The following is a 13,829-nucleotide window of genomic DNA, read 5'->3' on the forward strand; positions in this document are numbered from 1 at the left end:
TTTCATCTATTTCAGTTACATTTTCATATTAAATGAAAAATAAAAATTTTTATGTTGTCAATTAAAAAAATATGATTATGATGATGATGCCCAAATAATACTCATTGAATTTGGTATTTGTTTAGGGTAGGTTCACACTAATTCTCATCCTCGTTTGCATTAAGAATTCTCATGATAGCGAGGGTGGTTGTAACACTAAAAAAAATTCGCTTCGGAAAATCGTTTTAGACTCGAATAATCATCGCCCCATAATTCATATTTCTTATGAATCTAGAGTGAGATGAGAAACATAGAAATTACAATTAGAGCACATTTAAATTGTCAATTTAGATTTGTTTTGACGTTTTGAGAGTGACTACATAATACTCCTCGAGAAATTGATAATGATAAAAAAAAATGTTTGGTGTATTCAAACACAACATATATGTTCATCGTCTGTTGCTTGGTTAAGTAAATTTATACAATTTTGATAGAAATTCATTTGTAAAATTATGTTGCAAATAAACTTTTCTTCTCAATATGAATGAAAGAAATAAGTGTAAAACAATCAATAGAATATGATAAAGACTATAATCATTGCATCAACAGAAACTGTTTGAAATATTATTAAATAACAAATCAACAAATTAAATTGCGGAATGAATTAGCTAGGATGGATGACCCAATGCTTACCGTCAGTTCCAACACGAAGACCCTTAACTCGAGCAAACAAATCAACAGCCCTTCTTACACCAAAATGATCTTCCCCATTGAAATAATCATGCCCAAAAATTACACCGTTGCGTGCCAAAACCTTATAAGCCCGATTAATATCACTCCAAGCTGAATGAAAATCATGAGCCGCATCAACCTCAATCATATCTCCATATATTCCCATCGCACACATTTTATCCAAAGCTATTGTCGCCGAGTAAGGAAGATAAACCACCGAATCTGTCACATTCTTATGAACTAAATTTTGAATAAATTGATACATCAACAATACATCCCCGTTTATCATTGGCATATCCAATCCAGGCCATGCTCTAAAGTTATCAATGCAAATTATTTGCGAATCTAATCCCAATTCTTTAGATAATTCTGTCATGTGTATTGTAGACATGCCTAAGAATGTACCTGTTAAATAAATAATTATTAGAGTGATCATCAAACATGATTGAAACATCAAAAACATAAAATAGTTATATATATTTAAATTTACCAATCTCGATGATGATCTTAGGTCGATACTTCCTCATTAGGTTACCAAAAACCACATTGTTTGAATCCCAACCATTGATTTTTGCCGGAGTTAAAAGATTGGCCAAATGTTTTGGAGGGAAGTTTAAGTATGGTGATGCACCATTGAAGAATTCATCGATGAGATTGTTGCGCACGACATGGGCACGTTCGGGTTTGGCGCAAACGGTCGTATCAAAACGAAAGTGATCATCTTTCACGACATCGGTTTTGGACGAGGGAAAGATATAACCGGCGTAGGCGAATAAGAAAAGGAGAGAAACATAGACGAGTGGTTTTGTGAGGAATGTGTATAGCTTATGGACATAGTTAAGATGATTTCGAACTTCTTTCATGACTTCTTTATCTTCTTATTTTCCTTGAATGTAATGGCTTCTTTCAATACATATATATAGTAAGCCAAAATTAATTGCTTATTATCTTAATCCACACATTTAAGGAAGATAAGGAAAATATGTTAAACCATATGGATACACCTAATAATGAATCATTTAATTATATATCTCAATTAGTTCTTTTTGTTTATTTAAAATTAATTATTAAATTATAATTTTCTAATTAATTATATTATTTAATTTTTTTTTTATTGATTGATTACAAGATGAATATTTGGAACCCCACTAAAGTAGCCCAGTAGTAAGAGTCGACTTAAGAAACCACGATGTCACGAATTCGATTTCATCTCAAAAGACTTTGAGTTTAAACAGGAACATGGTTATATCGTTCTCCTTTAATTTAAAAAAAAATGAATATTTGGATTAACTTTTATATTTAAGAAATGAGAAATGAGAAATGAGAAATGATTGGGAGATGAAATAACGTGACGCAATCTTATTAGCCGAAAAAATAACAAAATTTATCTCTCTCCTCACCCTTTATCATTTTTTAACTAGTGATATAGTGACACATCATTTTCTCTCAAATTTTATCTCCTTATCACTCATTTTAAGAAATAAGCTTTTAGATCTTAACCAAAATAATAAAAAATAATAATAATAAAGTATATACTAAGGCCTTGTTCAGTATGATTATTTAAATAATCCAAAGCACTCAAATATCATTTTTTTCTCTTTTCATTAATTACATTACTAAATTAATTATCAAAAATACTAAAATACCCTATATTATAAATTTTATTTTTTTTATTTTATTATTATATATCAATACCCTTTAAATTATATTACCAAAAATATTTTCCCATTCTTAAAATTATCCACCATCATTAATTATTTTCTCTTCAACTTATTAAAATAACACAATCCAAATAAGGCATAAGGTTCTTAGATCTTAACAAGAAATTTTGAAAAGACCACTAACTTTTCTTTAATAATTGGAGTTTAAGATTCTCTCAAAGTCAATCAACCAATTATACAGTACTAAACTATTTTATAATCAATAATTTTAATGTTATTATATATTTCAATTTGTTTTTAATAAACAAATTAACATATATATTTATAATTGCATAAATTAAAGTATCTCAATCATGGGACCGATATTGCCCACTTCTTTGCCTGTTTGCATAGAGATAATGAGAATCCTTTTTAACGTGGAAACTATTTATCATTCGTAAAGTTACTTCAAAAATAAAAAAATCGTCACATTGTTTTTAATTTTTAGAAAAAACTTTAAAAGAAAGTGAAAAGGTGATCCAATTTTTTTTTAAAAAAAAACATATTTTCGAAACACCGTGCATTGAAGGCTAGCACTCCTGGAAAAGTTAGTATTTTTTTTTGTCATTATATATATCTATATATTGCAAAATTTTATTTATTTAAATAAATATAGATTAATAGATAAATACTTAGGAAGCATACAAAGGGAAGTCATTTAATTTAATATTTTTACAAAAGAAAAAATCATGAACAAAAGTCAAGCTACTAAACCATCTTTTAACATTAAAAAAAATCATACACTAGAAAATTCTATATTATTAACATTTTTTTAAAATTAACTTGTCTATAAAAAATCTAAATTTCAATAGGAATATGCTTTTGACTTATTCCTATATAATTAACATGAATTATTATAATTTAATCCATTAGTACTTCCAAAAGTCTTCCTTTAATTTAAAAATAAATAAATTATAGTTTGTAACTTTGCAAAATATAATAGAAAAAATTCATTGAATTAATCAAGAGAGAATAACACAGAACATGATAGCAACTAGGGATATATATGACAATTGAAACTATTAACTATCATCTTTTATAACACAAATATTTAATATATTAAATATTATTTTTCAATGATATATTAAATTAAAAAAAAAATATTGAAATCGTTAAAACACACAACAATAAACCTAACATGAGAAAAAAAAATATATGTTGTCTAATAAGTTATTGAGTTTGTAGGTCCTCCAGACGAATAATTAACTCTCAAGCGACTTTACTAACTTTTAAAAATAAATATCATAATAATAACATTATAAATGATATATATCGGACAATTACGATCATTTAAAATTCGACATTTCTCTAACACCAAATAGTACACCAAAAAATAATTTGGATGTTAACTCAAATATATAGGTTTGTCATATTAGTCGTATTAATCCAAAACTTCAGCAACTACCCAATGACTCGGACATCACCTAGTGAATCCTTATATTACTCCACAAAAACTCCAGATATTAGTCACCTCTTGATAATGCAAAAATAAATGAGTTGTCGATTCAACATTCTCAAGACACATACGACAATTGTTCACCATAATAAAACCTTTTTTCACTCACGTAAATATCATCAGTAAGAATTCCATCGTGAATAACGCTTCATCCAAAAAACGAGATCTCAGATGGAATCTTTGACTCTCAAAACTTCTCCCAACAAAAATTATATGAAATGATATTAATGAACAAATTATAGTAACGTCTCACGTGAAAACTATCGAAAACTATCCATGCATAATGTTTTGTTTAAATGGAAACACTTTATTGCGTTCTACCACCTACTTGGTTAAGGTCGGTTATAAAGTGGGTCTTGGATCATTCTAAATGCCAAGGTAGAAAAAGGGAGGACAGTAACCCCAAATAAAAACTGGTAATTAATATATTTATTTATGTGTAGCCAACAATTTGCTTGATAACTCAGTCCACTCTTATATAAGCAAGATGAGGATAACATGGTAGTGGTAACACATGACACCAATGTTGTCATCATATTGCATATATATATATATATATATATATATATATATATATATATATATATATATATATATATATATATATATATATATATATATATATATATATATATATATATATATATATATATATATATATATATATATATAAAAGTGGAAGTCTTTCAAATAATTATTCTACTTATAGTCATATGTGCGCACACATATTACAAATTAATATAAAATGACCAAATAGGATGTTTTGGTTCATTTAAAAAAAACATAATACATACCATTATAATTGAGTCCACTATTCAATAGACCACAACTATCTAAGTAAAGATAAAAACTCCATAACGTTGTTATTATAACAATATGAAAATTTTATTTTATAAAAACGGTGGAAGTGGTAGGTGAATTCATTAAATTTTTTAATCGAGCTCATTAATACTAAATTTTATGTTATGTTTGTTAATGAACATTTTTTACTTTTCATTGTTGCTTTCAAATAATTAATTTTGTTATATTTCGGGAGTGTTTGGTAATAAAGTGGACATACTAAAACTATATTTTATTCTAAATTATTATATTTTATTCTAAATTATTATATTTTATTTTACTATTATATATTATTAATTTTTATATTTTTTTTACCAAATTCGTAGTAATATTTTTTAACTGATAATTTTTTTTTTATATATATAGATGTGAAAATATATTCTTGAAGGTAAAAATTAGTTTGTAGTGTTATACTAATTTTAAATAATATTTCATTACAAAAACTTATTTTTTATGATTCATATTTATATTTAAATTAAATGTAATCACTATATTTTAAATGGAGCCTATTTATGAATATGGCCCCACAACAAGCATATAGTTGTATATCAATACAATAAACATTTATGACTTAACCAATTTTGGTGGCATGTCCTTTTAATGGTTATATTAAAAAAAAATGAATAATAATATTTATATTCTGGTATAAGAAGCAACAATGCCCCTCTTGACGTTTTTAAACTAAGAGATACATGATCTCTTATTTAAAATTATTAATATTGTGATTTATAAATTTACAATTTTTTCTATCTATTTTCTTATTTTTAGTTATTTAAAAAAAATCAATTGTTATTATTTTGTACTAATTTTGGACTATTTTCTATAGGCAGTAAAACATCAATAATCACACACTTATTTATATATATATATATATATATATATATATATATATATATATATATATGAATTAAATCGAATACATTTAGTTTTGTAAATAATATTTTTTTTTTCCATTTAAACTATGTTATTGATTTTAAGACTTTAAAATGTATTATAACTATTACATTTTTAGTGTAATTTATTTATTAATTTTATACATAATTATATATAATATATAACTAATAATTTTTTAATGTAAATTATTATTATTTCAAGTAAATAACAATTAATCGGATGGACCAAAGCTTCTTCAAAATGTATTAACATACAAAATCTAATAAATTGCAATTCTTAATTGAAGGTGGAATTTCAATTTCACCATTTAATTGATCAAACAAACAATACAAATAAAATAAATTTTAATTTCAATTATAGTGTCATTTCAACACTAATGAAATCGTAGACTATAAAACATTTTGGTCAACATATTACTATATATTATAATTGAATATTTTTATTTAATATTTGTTTCCCTTGTCCACTACCTATGTACGAAATTAATGTTGTTTTTATTTAATGTAGTTATTTGGCTTAAATTATATATTAAAATTTATAATAAAAAATATTTTTAAAACTATTATCAAACACTTATTATATATAAACAAAAATAGTGAAAGTTAATTTTCATATTAAATATACAAGCATAAATGAAATATAAAAAGATTATTAACCTTGTCATGATTTGCATTATATTTGTGTGAATATAGAATAATGAAATTATTGTATTATTTAAAAATAAAAGTGTCAAATTCATCTTGCAAATTCATTACCTTTTTGGATATTCATCAAAAGATGTTGTAAATATTCTAGTTTCCTCTTTTTTATAATTTGTTATAAATAATTGGATGTAAATGTAAAAAAATGAAATAAATAATAATTAATTAGTTACGATGAAAGTGGAATAAATTTTGTACAAAATAAATAAATGTAAATGATAGTTTAATGTTAAAATATATACTGTATAAAAAGTTGAATTAAAATTAAAAATATTTTGATTTTTAATTTAAATAATATTATTGAATATAAATGAAAAGTGGCATATTAGTAATTTTTATAGAAATTTCCTTCATTTTATGTTTATTGGAATGAAAGTATCAAATGCAAAAAATGAAGAACTTAAGATGCTAATGTTGTTTATCTATTCTCACTAAAAAAAACTTAATAGATGGGTATTTGAATATTTATTTATTTGAGTGTATATTTTTATATAACTTGTTTTAGAATAAGTAAATGTTGTAGTCAAACCAAAAAAAAATTGACTCAACATTTACAACAAAGGTGTACATAGTCAACTATTCACATTTCCTAGGTTTACTCTCTTCACAACAAAAGATAATTTAATTTTCATTATAATTATTTCATGTTGATTTTGAAAATTAGCCAACAAAATCCAAATAATGAATTTATTTGCTCAAAACAAATATTTTATTTTGTCAAAAATTAAAACTTTAGTTAGAATAAATTAATAAAAGATTTATTTAACTTAATCTAAAAAATTATCAAAAAATACTCATTTTTTAATCTTTTTTTTCACTTAAAAAAAGTTTCTAATTTCAGTCACATTTTCATATTAAATGAAAAATAAAATTATTTTTACTTTTTTTTTCAAATTTTAAAAAATAATTATGATTATGATGATGCCAAAATAATACTCATTGAATTTGCAGATGGGATCATCTGTAATTATTATTTTTTTGCTTTTTTTTTTTTTTTTTTTACGAAGGTTAGACTTAGGATTTTATATTAAGTAAATGATTATTTATGTGTTAACAAAGTTTTTGCAAAATTTGATGCAAGTTGGGATACATTTAGATCGCCAACTAATTAGTTAAAGTTAGGTCAGAAAATTGGAAGAACAGCATGTTTGATGTTGTAGCGGCGCATAGGACCAGAGAAAGGAGCCTTGGAGCGCGCTGGAGGAGCATACAACCGAGAAACAGGCACTATGGAGCGTGCGCAGATGCCAGCCGATTGAGGAGATCTTCAGCACGCGAAGACCGTCGCTTTTCCTAACGGACCGATAAAACTAGCCTAACTTTGCGCTCAACTAGTTTTCCTGACGCTTACGACCGATGAATTGGACCATGATGCATTCATGAACCTTCACCTGACCCATAAATCCATCTGCTCCCATACTGACGCTTAGGACCGAGAAGGTGCATCTTCCTGCTTCAGATTCTTCACCCGACGCAGAGGACTTAGCCATGGGCTAATTTTCTTATCACTTCCGACCAAATGAGAAGTTCCCAAGGGTTGCTGCTGTAGGTTTCCATTTGACTGAGCAATGGAAACCCTATGTTAAGTTTAACTTGCACATTAGACCGATATATATTTTTTGATTTTTGTTGTTTTCTACACCCTTAGGTTAGCCTCTTAGGGCTATGTTTCTAGACCCGATGGAGACCCGATTCTCATCTAGGACCTAGATAATGGACCTATTGCTAGTCTCGTTTTTGCACCTGATAGAAGACCTAGGACCGATGATCTACACCTACTACTGAAGGTTAGGACCCTAATTTATGCACCCAATAAAAGACAGAACCTATTTCAGACATATGACCAATGGAAGCCGCTACACACTAGGTCCGAATAATTTGCACCTGCTTCTTAGCACCCGACCAACGATTCAGCACCCGATCAGGAGCTAAAGGAGTTGCATCCTCAACCCAATAGAAGTTGCTGCAGACCTGCGACCGAGAGTTTCTTCACCTACTGATATTGTTGAAGACCGATGTTAGTATTTTTGCACCTGATAGGAATTGTTGCACGCCCAGGACTAATGCTTGATGTTGTTGAGTATCGAAGACCGTTGTTTGCTGCACCCGAGGATCGTTGTTTACTGCACCCGAGGATCGTTGATGTTGACTAGGGACCGATGATGTTGCATGATGGGGACCGATGACCAACGTTTGTTGTAGGATGCGACCAAGGCTGGTGTACATTCTTCAACCGCGATCAAGGCTGGCTCATTTTCTTCACCTAGGACCGGACTGGGTTCATACCTCGGTCAAAAATCAGGTTTTGCGACTGTGGAAGCTAACCACGGTCCTTGTGCTTATTTTTATATTTGGTTTTTGTCTAGTTTTAAATTTCATTTTGTTTGTGACTTATGTGATATTATGGTATCATATAAATATTTAAACATTGTAAAGCGTAAGGAATTTTAAAAATGGCGAAAATTAATTAGTAAAGACCTTAAGGCGTTGTGGTATATAATGTCTAGAAACTATTTCTCACACGTAATCAAATGTCGAACTCATTTCTCTTAATTTTTTAACTTTTATAAATTAGGTGGCTCTTGAGGATATTAAAATTGAAAAAAATTAAAGAAGTTCTAAGACACACTTCTCATTAAATATCTCAATCTCTCTTTTAGATTCGACGAAATGGTAAATTATGAAGTTGTTTATAAAGCCTCATTTTTAAAACTTTAATTATTCAATAACCTTAAAATTATTTCCACTCACACTTATTTTTCTTCACCTTAAAAGAGGAGGGAATTAATCCATTCAAGCAATTCCACTCACACTTATTTTTCTTCACCTTAAAAGAGGAGGGAATTAATCCATTCAAGCGCAGGAAAGAATTCCTATGTAGGGCATTTCTTCTCTATCCAACTGTCATTTGTATTTGTACGGTTAAACTTTACACAATAGCCCCTTCGCCTCTGAGCCTGATGCGCCGGAATCCCCCTTTGTAGGCATCATGTTATTGTAACTCATGTTCTCTGGATTAAGGAAAGCTAATATTATTGTTAGAAAGTTCCCTCCAGTCGTGACTATCCGAAAAACGCAGACTGAAGCTATATAACACAAAATGCAACACAACAAGGCTCGGCGGCAACAGCAACTTCGTGCTACACTAGAGTGATCTAATATGTGGTTCTGCACGTTCCACTTCTACTTTCTATGTCTCCTTCTATCTCACTCTAACAGGAATACTGACTGATGGGTTTTATTAAGATACTAATAATCTAATTGACTTAACAAGAGCACAATGATAATCAGTTATAATACCACGGTGTCTCTCGAGCCGTCTAATAGAGTATTAAAAGTAAAATATTCTAGTTGTAAGGGCATTTGTAGCAGAATCCTTAAAATGTGTTCTATCTCTATTATAAAGATAAATAACATAAAAGTTGTAAAAAAATAATTTATCAAATTCCCTATCCTTATAATTTTTTAGGGATGATGAACAGTGAATCCTTATATTTAGGGATTATTGTAGCAACCCTAAATAATAAAATAATATATTTTCTCTTTCATGGCTAACAATAAATATTTAAATATATATGAATAAGTAATTAAGTGGTTGAGGTGACTGAAAAATTGGTTGTTTTAATGAATATTTAAATGATATATGGATAAAGATAAGAAAGCTGATTAGAATAATTTATATTTTGATTCTCTAAAATATGAATATTATTATTTTATATTATTTTTAGGGATACAAAATAGGGAAGCTGGTACAAATGCCCTAAGCCTCCGTCCCAAAAGCAATTCTCATTTAAACTAGATCTGAAACCGAATCAAAGACAGAAGGAATCCATAAATGCTTATACTTCCATTGAATCTTAGACTGACTGGAAGGAAAGATAGGCTCGCTAGACCGAAAGCTATTCCTGCTTACCTTTTCTTGGGCACATAATCCTCAACGAAAAGGACTCAACGCTTTTATGCTCGCTATTAAGTAGATTCCTCAAAAATGATAGCTCTAGGATTGTTAGCTTGTTAGCTCCCACACTCACTGGCAATGAAACTTAAGATTTTCCTTACCCACGTGAGAAGCCCTGAACATGGAATCTTCTCGTTAGCCCAGACCCCCCTAGGGAAAGACCTCCTACCCAACGACTTGGAAGGGGACTGGCTAAAAAGGTCTTAGTTTTCCCTTGCTCGCAGACACAGAAGGAGGCTAAAAATAAATAGGATGCGTTCACACTCGCTTGAAAGGAGATAAGAAAATACGTTCTCATATCACTTTTTTTAGAAAGATTGAACAAGGAGAAAAAGTGATTGGCTGAAGCCAAAAAGAGGTTAATCTGTTTCATTCGCCAAGCTAATGATCTTCTCTTCGCGAGAACAACAAAAACCACCATCTCGCCTTTCCCTTTCTTCGGTGCTACCTTTTTCTTTCCAAGGGATGGGATTGGAGTGTAAAATAACCTTTATTTTGAGGATCCCCAATCTGGAAACTACATTACTACTAGTGATTACAACGAGTATGAAGCAAGGGAGGAATTTTAATGGATATATAGTTAATTCTAAAATACTATTTAAAATAGTGATAGAATGAGTTCTTATTTCTAAAATAGGTTATTGATTCAAGTAGGGAAAAATCATTTTCTATCATCTGTTCGTAGTCACAGCATTGAGGGGTAGCTTTGATTGCTCAAGTCCCACTCTCTTTCACGTTTGAATGTGAAAAATCATTGCTTTTGTTTAGCGACAGTCTAATTGGGATGATGCTTTCCCTCTTTGTTATCAATAATAAAAGTAAAAGACCGGCTTGGATGCCTACTCGAGTCTTGGCTTGGCTACACTCTAAAAAAAATAAGTTTCCATCTCATTTTTTTATAATACGGCTTTGAAAACTCCTAAATCATGGGAAGGCCATTCCTCAAATCGGAACTAAACATGAGTGAAGTGAACAGTAGGCACATCGATCTCGAATGAACTTTCAGTCCATCTAGAGCTTGATTCCAACGACTCGAAAGCGAAACAGAGCCAACCTAGTGGCTCTTTGTGCCAGATTGTAAATAATTTGTGCCATATTAATAAATAGACAAAAGAGACAATAAAAGTCAGAATAAGGGTCGTAAAAGAGTGATAGCGGTATTTCTTTGGGCACCCTTTGAATACAGAAAATGCGAGCGAACAGAACAAATGTACAAAAGCGCGGGAGGGGATGGATGGAACTAATCAAAAATGCAAATAGCACAAGCGAAGTCGGGAAACGAACCGCAATGACTAGGACTTGACTCGTGTCTCCGTAGTTTTGAGCGCGAACTTCTCCTATAATAGTTTTCAATTCGAAATAGAATTCATATGATATATATATGAGTAATTCAAAGGAAAAATATCAATGACCATGAAAACGAGTAAAATGTTCACTACTAGGATAAAAGAATTCAATCCAGACCTAAGCGTACCATGGGCTACCCTGTTTACCGGATCTTGACGAGGTTGGACGACCGCCCGTAGGGGGTTCATATTACTGTTGATCTATTTAAACTCATTGGTTAGAGGGTTCGAGAATAGGAATGGGTCTGCGGTATGCGCCAATAAGACCACCAAAAGCCTTCGTGGCACTAGTGGTACACAAAAGTCATGCTCGAGAATCCGGTTCGCTTATAGCCTTTTTTTCCTCTATTCACTCCTCCTTGATCTAATTCATTCCTACCATACAAGGGTGACTTAGGTGCTATGGTGAATTCCTTATTAGATCGAAGAATTTCTTACATTTTTTTCAAAAGAAGCCTGATTCTAGCCAGGATCCAGAGGATAATGAAAAACCTTCAACATTTTTCTTATTTTTGTGTTCAGTCATAAGTCCAACCCTTTTCTTTTTAAGCTTTTATCTGCCTCCCTTTGTTCGTAACGGTGTGCCTGGATCTTCCAAAGATTGAATCTAAGGCTAGCCTTTCAAAACTTCTGAACCTGATTTTAATTTCTAAAGTAAATAGAAACAACACTTGTAAGGAGTTTAATAAAACCAAGAAATAGAGGCCTGGTGACGATGTAAAAAGTCGACCACAAGATAATAATCATTCCATCAATAGAAATTGTTTGAAACATTATTAAATAACATTTCGACAAATTAAATTTCATGAATTAACTAGGATGGAGGACCCAATGCTTACCATCAATTCCAACACGAAGACCCTTAACTCGGGCAAACAAATCGACAGCCCTTCTTACACCAAAATGATCTTCCCCATTGAAGTAATCATGCCCAAAAATCACACCGTTGCGTGCCAAAACCTTATAAGCCCGATTAATATCACTCCAAGCTGAATGAAAATCATGAGCCGCATCAACCTCAATCATATCTCCATATATTCCCATTGTACACATTTTATCCAGTGCTATTGTCGCCGAGTAAGGAAGATAAACCACTGAATCTGTCACATTCTTATAAACCAAATTTTGAATAAATTGATACATCAACAATACATCGCCGTTTATCATTGGTATATCCAATCCCGGCCATGCCCTAAAATTATCAATGCAAATTATTTGCGAATCTAAGCCCAATTCTTTAGATAGCTCTGCCATGTGTATCGCAGACATGCCTAAGAACGTACCTATTAGATATGTAAGTAATTATTAGAGTGATCATCTCAAAAACATCAAATGATAATTATTTATATATATCTAAAATTACCAATCTCAATGATGATCTTAGGCCGGTACTTCCTCATGAGGTTACCAAAAACAACATTGTTTGAATCCCATCCATTGATTTTTGCCGGAGTTAAAAGATTGGCCACATGTTTTGGAGGAAAATTTAAGTATGGAGACACACCATTGAAGAATGCATCGATGAGATTGTTTCGCACGACATGGGCAGGTTCGGGTTTGGCGCAAACGATCGTATCAAAACAAAAGTGATCCTCTTTCAAGACATAGGTTTTGGACGAGGGAAAGAGATAACCGGCGTAGGCGAATAAGAAAAGGAGAGAAACATAGACGGGTGGTTTTGTGAGGAATGTGGATAGCTTATGGACATAGTTAAGATGATTTCGAAACACTTTCATGACTTCTTTATCTTCTTATTTTCCTTGAATGTAATGGTATCTGTCATTACATATATATATATATATATATATATATATATATATATATATATATATATATATATATATATATATATATATATATATATATATATATATATATATATATATATATATATATATATATATATATATATATATATATATATATATATATATATATATATATATATATATATTAAGCCAAAATTAATTGTTTGTTATCTTAATCCACTCATTTAATGAAGATAGGAAAATATGGTAACCATATGAATACCAAATAATGAATCATCTAATTGCATATCTTAGTTAGTTCTTTTTTTTTTATTAAAAGGAATTATTTAATTATAGATTCTTAATTGATTATTAAAATACTAAAAATTATATTATTTAATTCATTAATTATATTTGATTAACTTTCTTAGATCTAAACAATAAATAAAAAAGTATATATATACCAAGGTTCACT

At 29.7% G+C, this 13,829-nt stretch overlaps 2 protein-coding genes across 2 annotated transcripts; both read right to left on the reverse strand.

The window, feature by feature from the left end:
* Positions 1-643: 643 nt before the first annotated feature.
* LOC124943871 lies at positions 644-1,574 on the reverse strand. Its single transcript, XM_047484327.1, has 2 exons — positions 1,202-1,574; positions 644-1,116 (listed from the first exon to the last, which is right to left on the reverse strand). Exons 1-2 carry the CDS (start codon positions 1,572-1,574, stop codon positions 644-646), a joined length of 846 nt encoding a protein of 281 aa, XP_047340283.1.
* Positions 1,575-12,416: 10,842 nt separating this feature from the next.
* LOC124943872 lies at positions 12,417-13,342 on the reverse strand. The gene is made up of 2 exons (XM_047484328.1): positions 12,970-13,342; positions 12,417-12,889 (listed from the first exon to the last, which is right to left on the reverse strand). Exons 1-2 carry the CDS (start codon positions 13,340-13,342, stop codon positions 12,417-12,419), a joined length of 846 nt encoding a protein of 281 aa, XP_047340284.1.
* Positions 13,343-13,829: the final 487 nt, after the last annotated feature.

Source organism: Impatiens glandulifera, chromosome 6 (assembly GCF_907164915.1).
Source record: "Impatiens glandulifera chromosome 6, dImpGla2.1, whole genome shotgun sequence".
Classification (NCBI taxonomy): domain Eukaryota; kingdom Viridiplantae; phylum Streptophyta; class Magnoliopsida; order Ericales; family Balsaminaceae; genus Impatiens; species Impatiens glandulifera.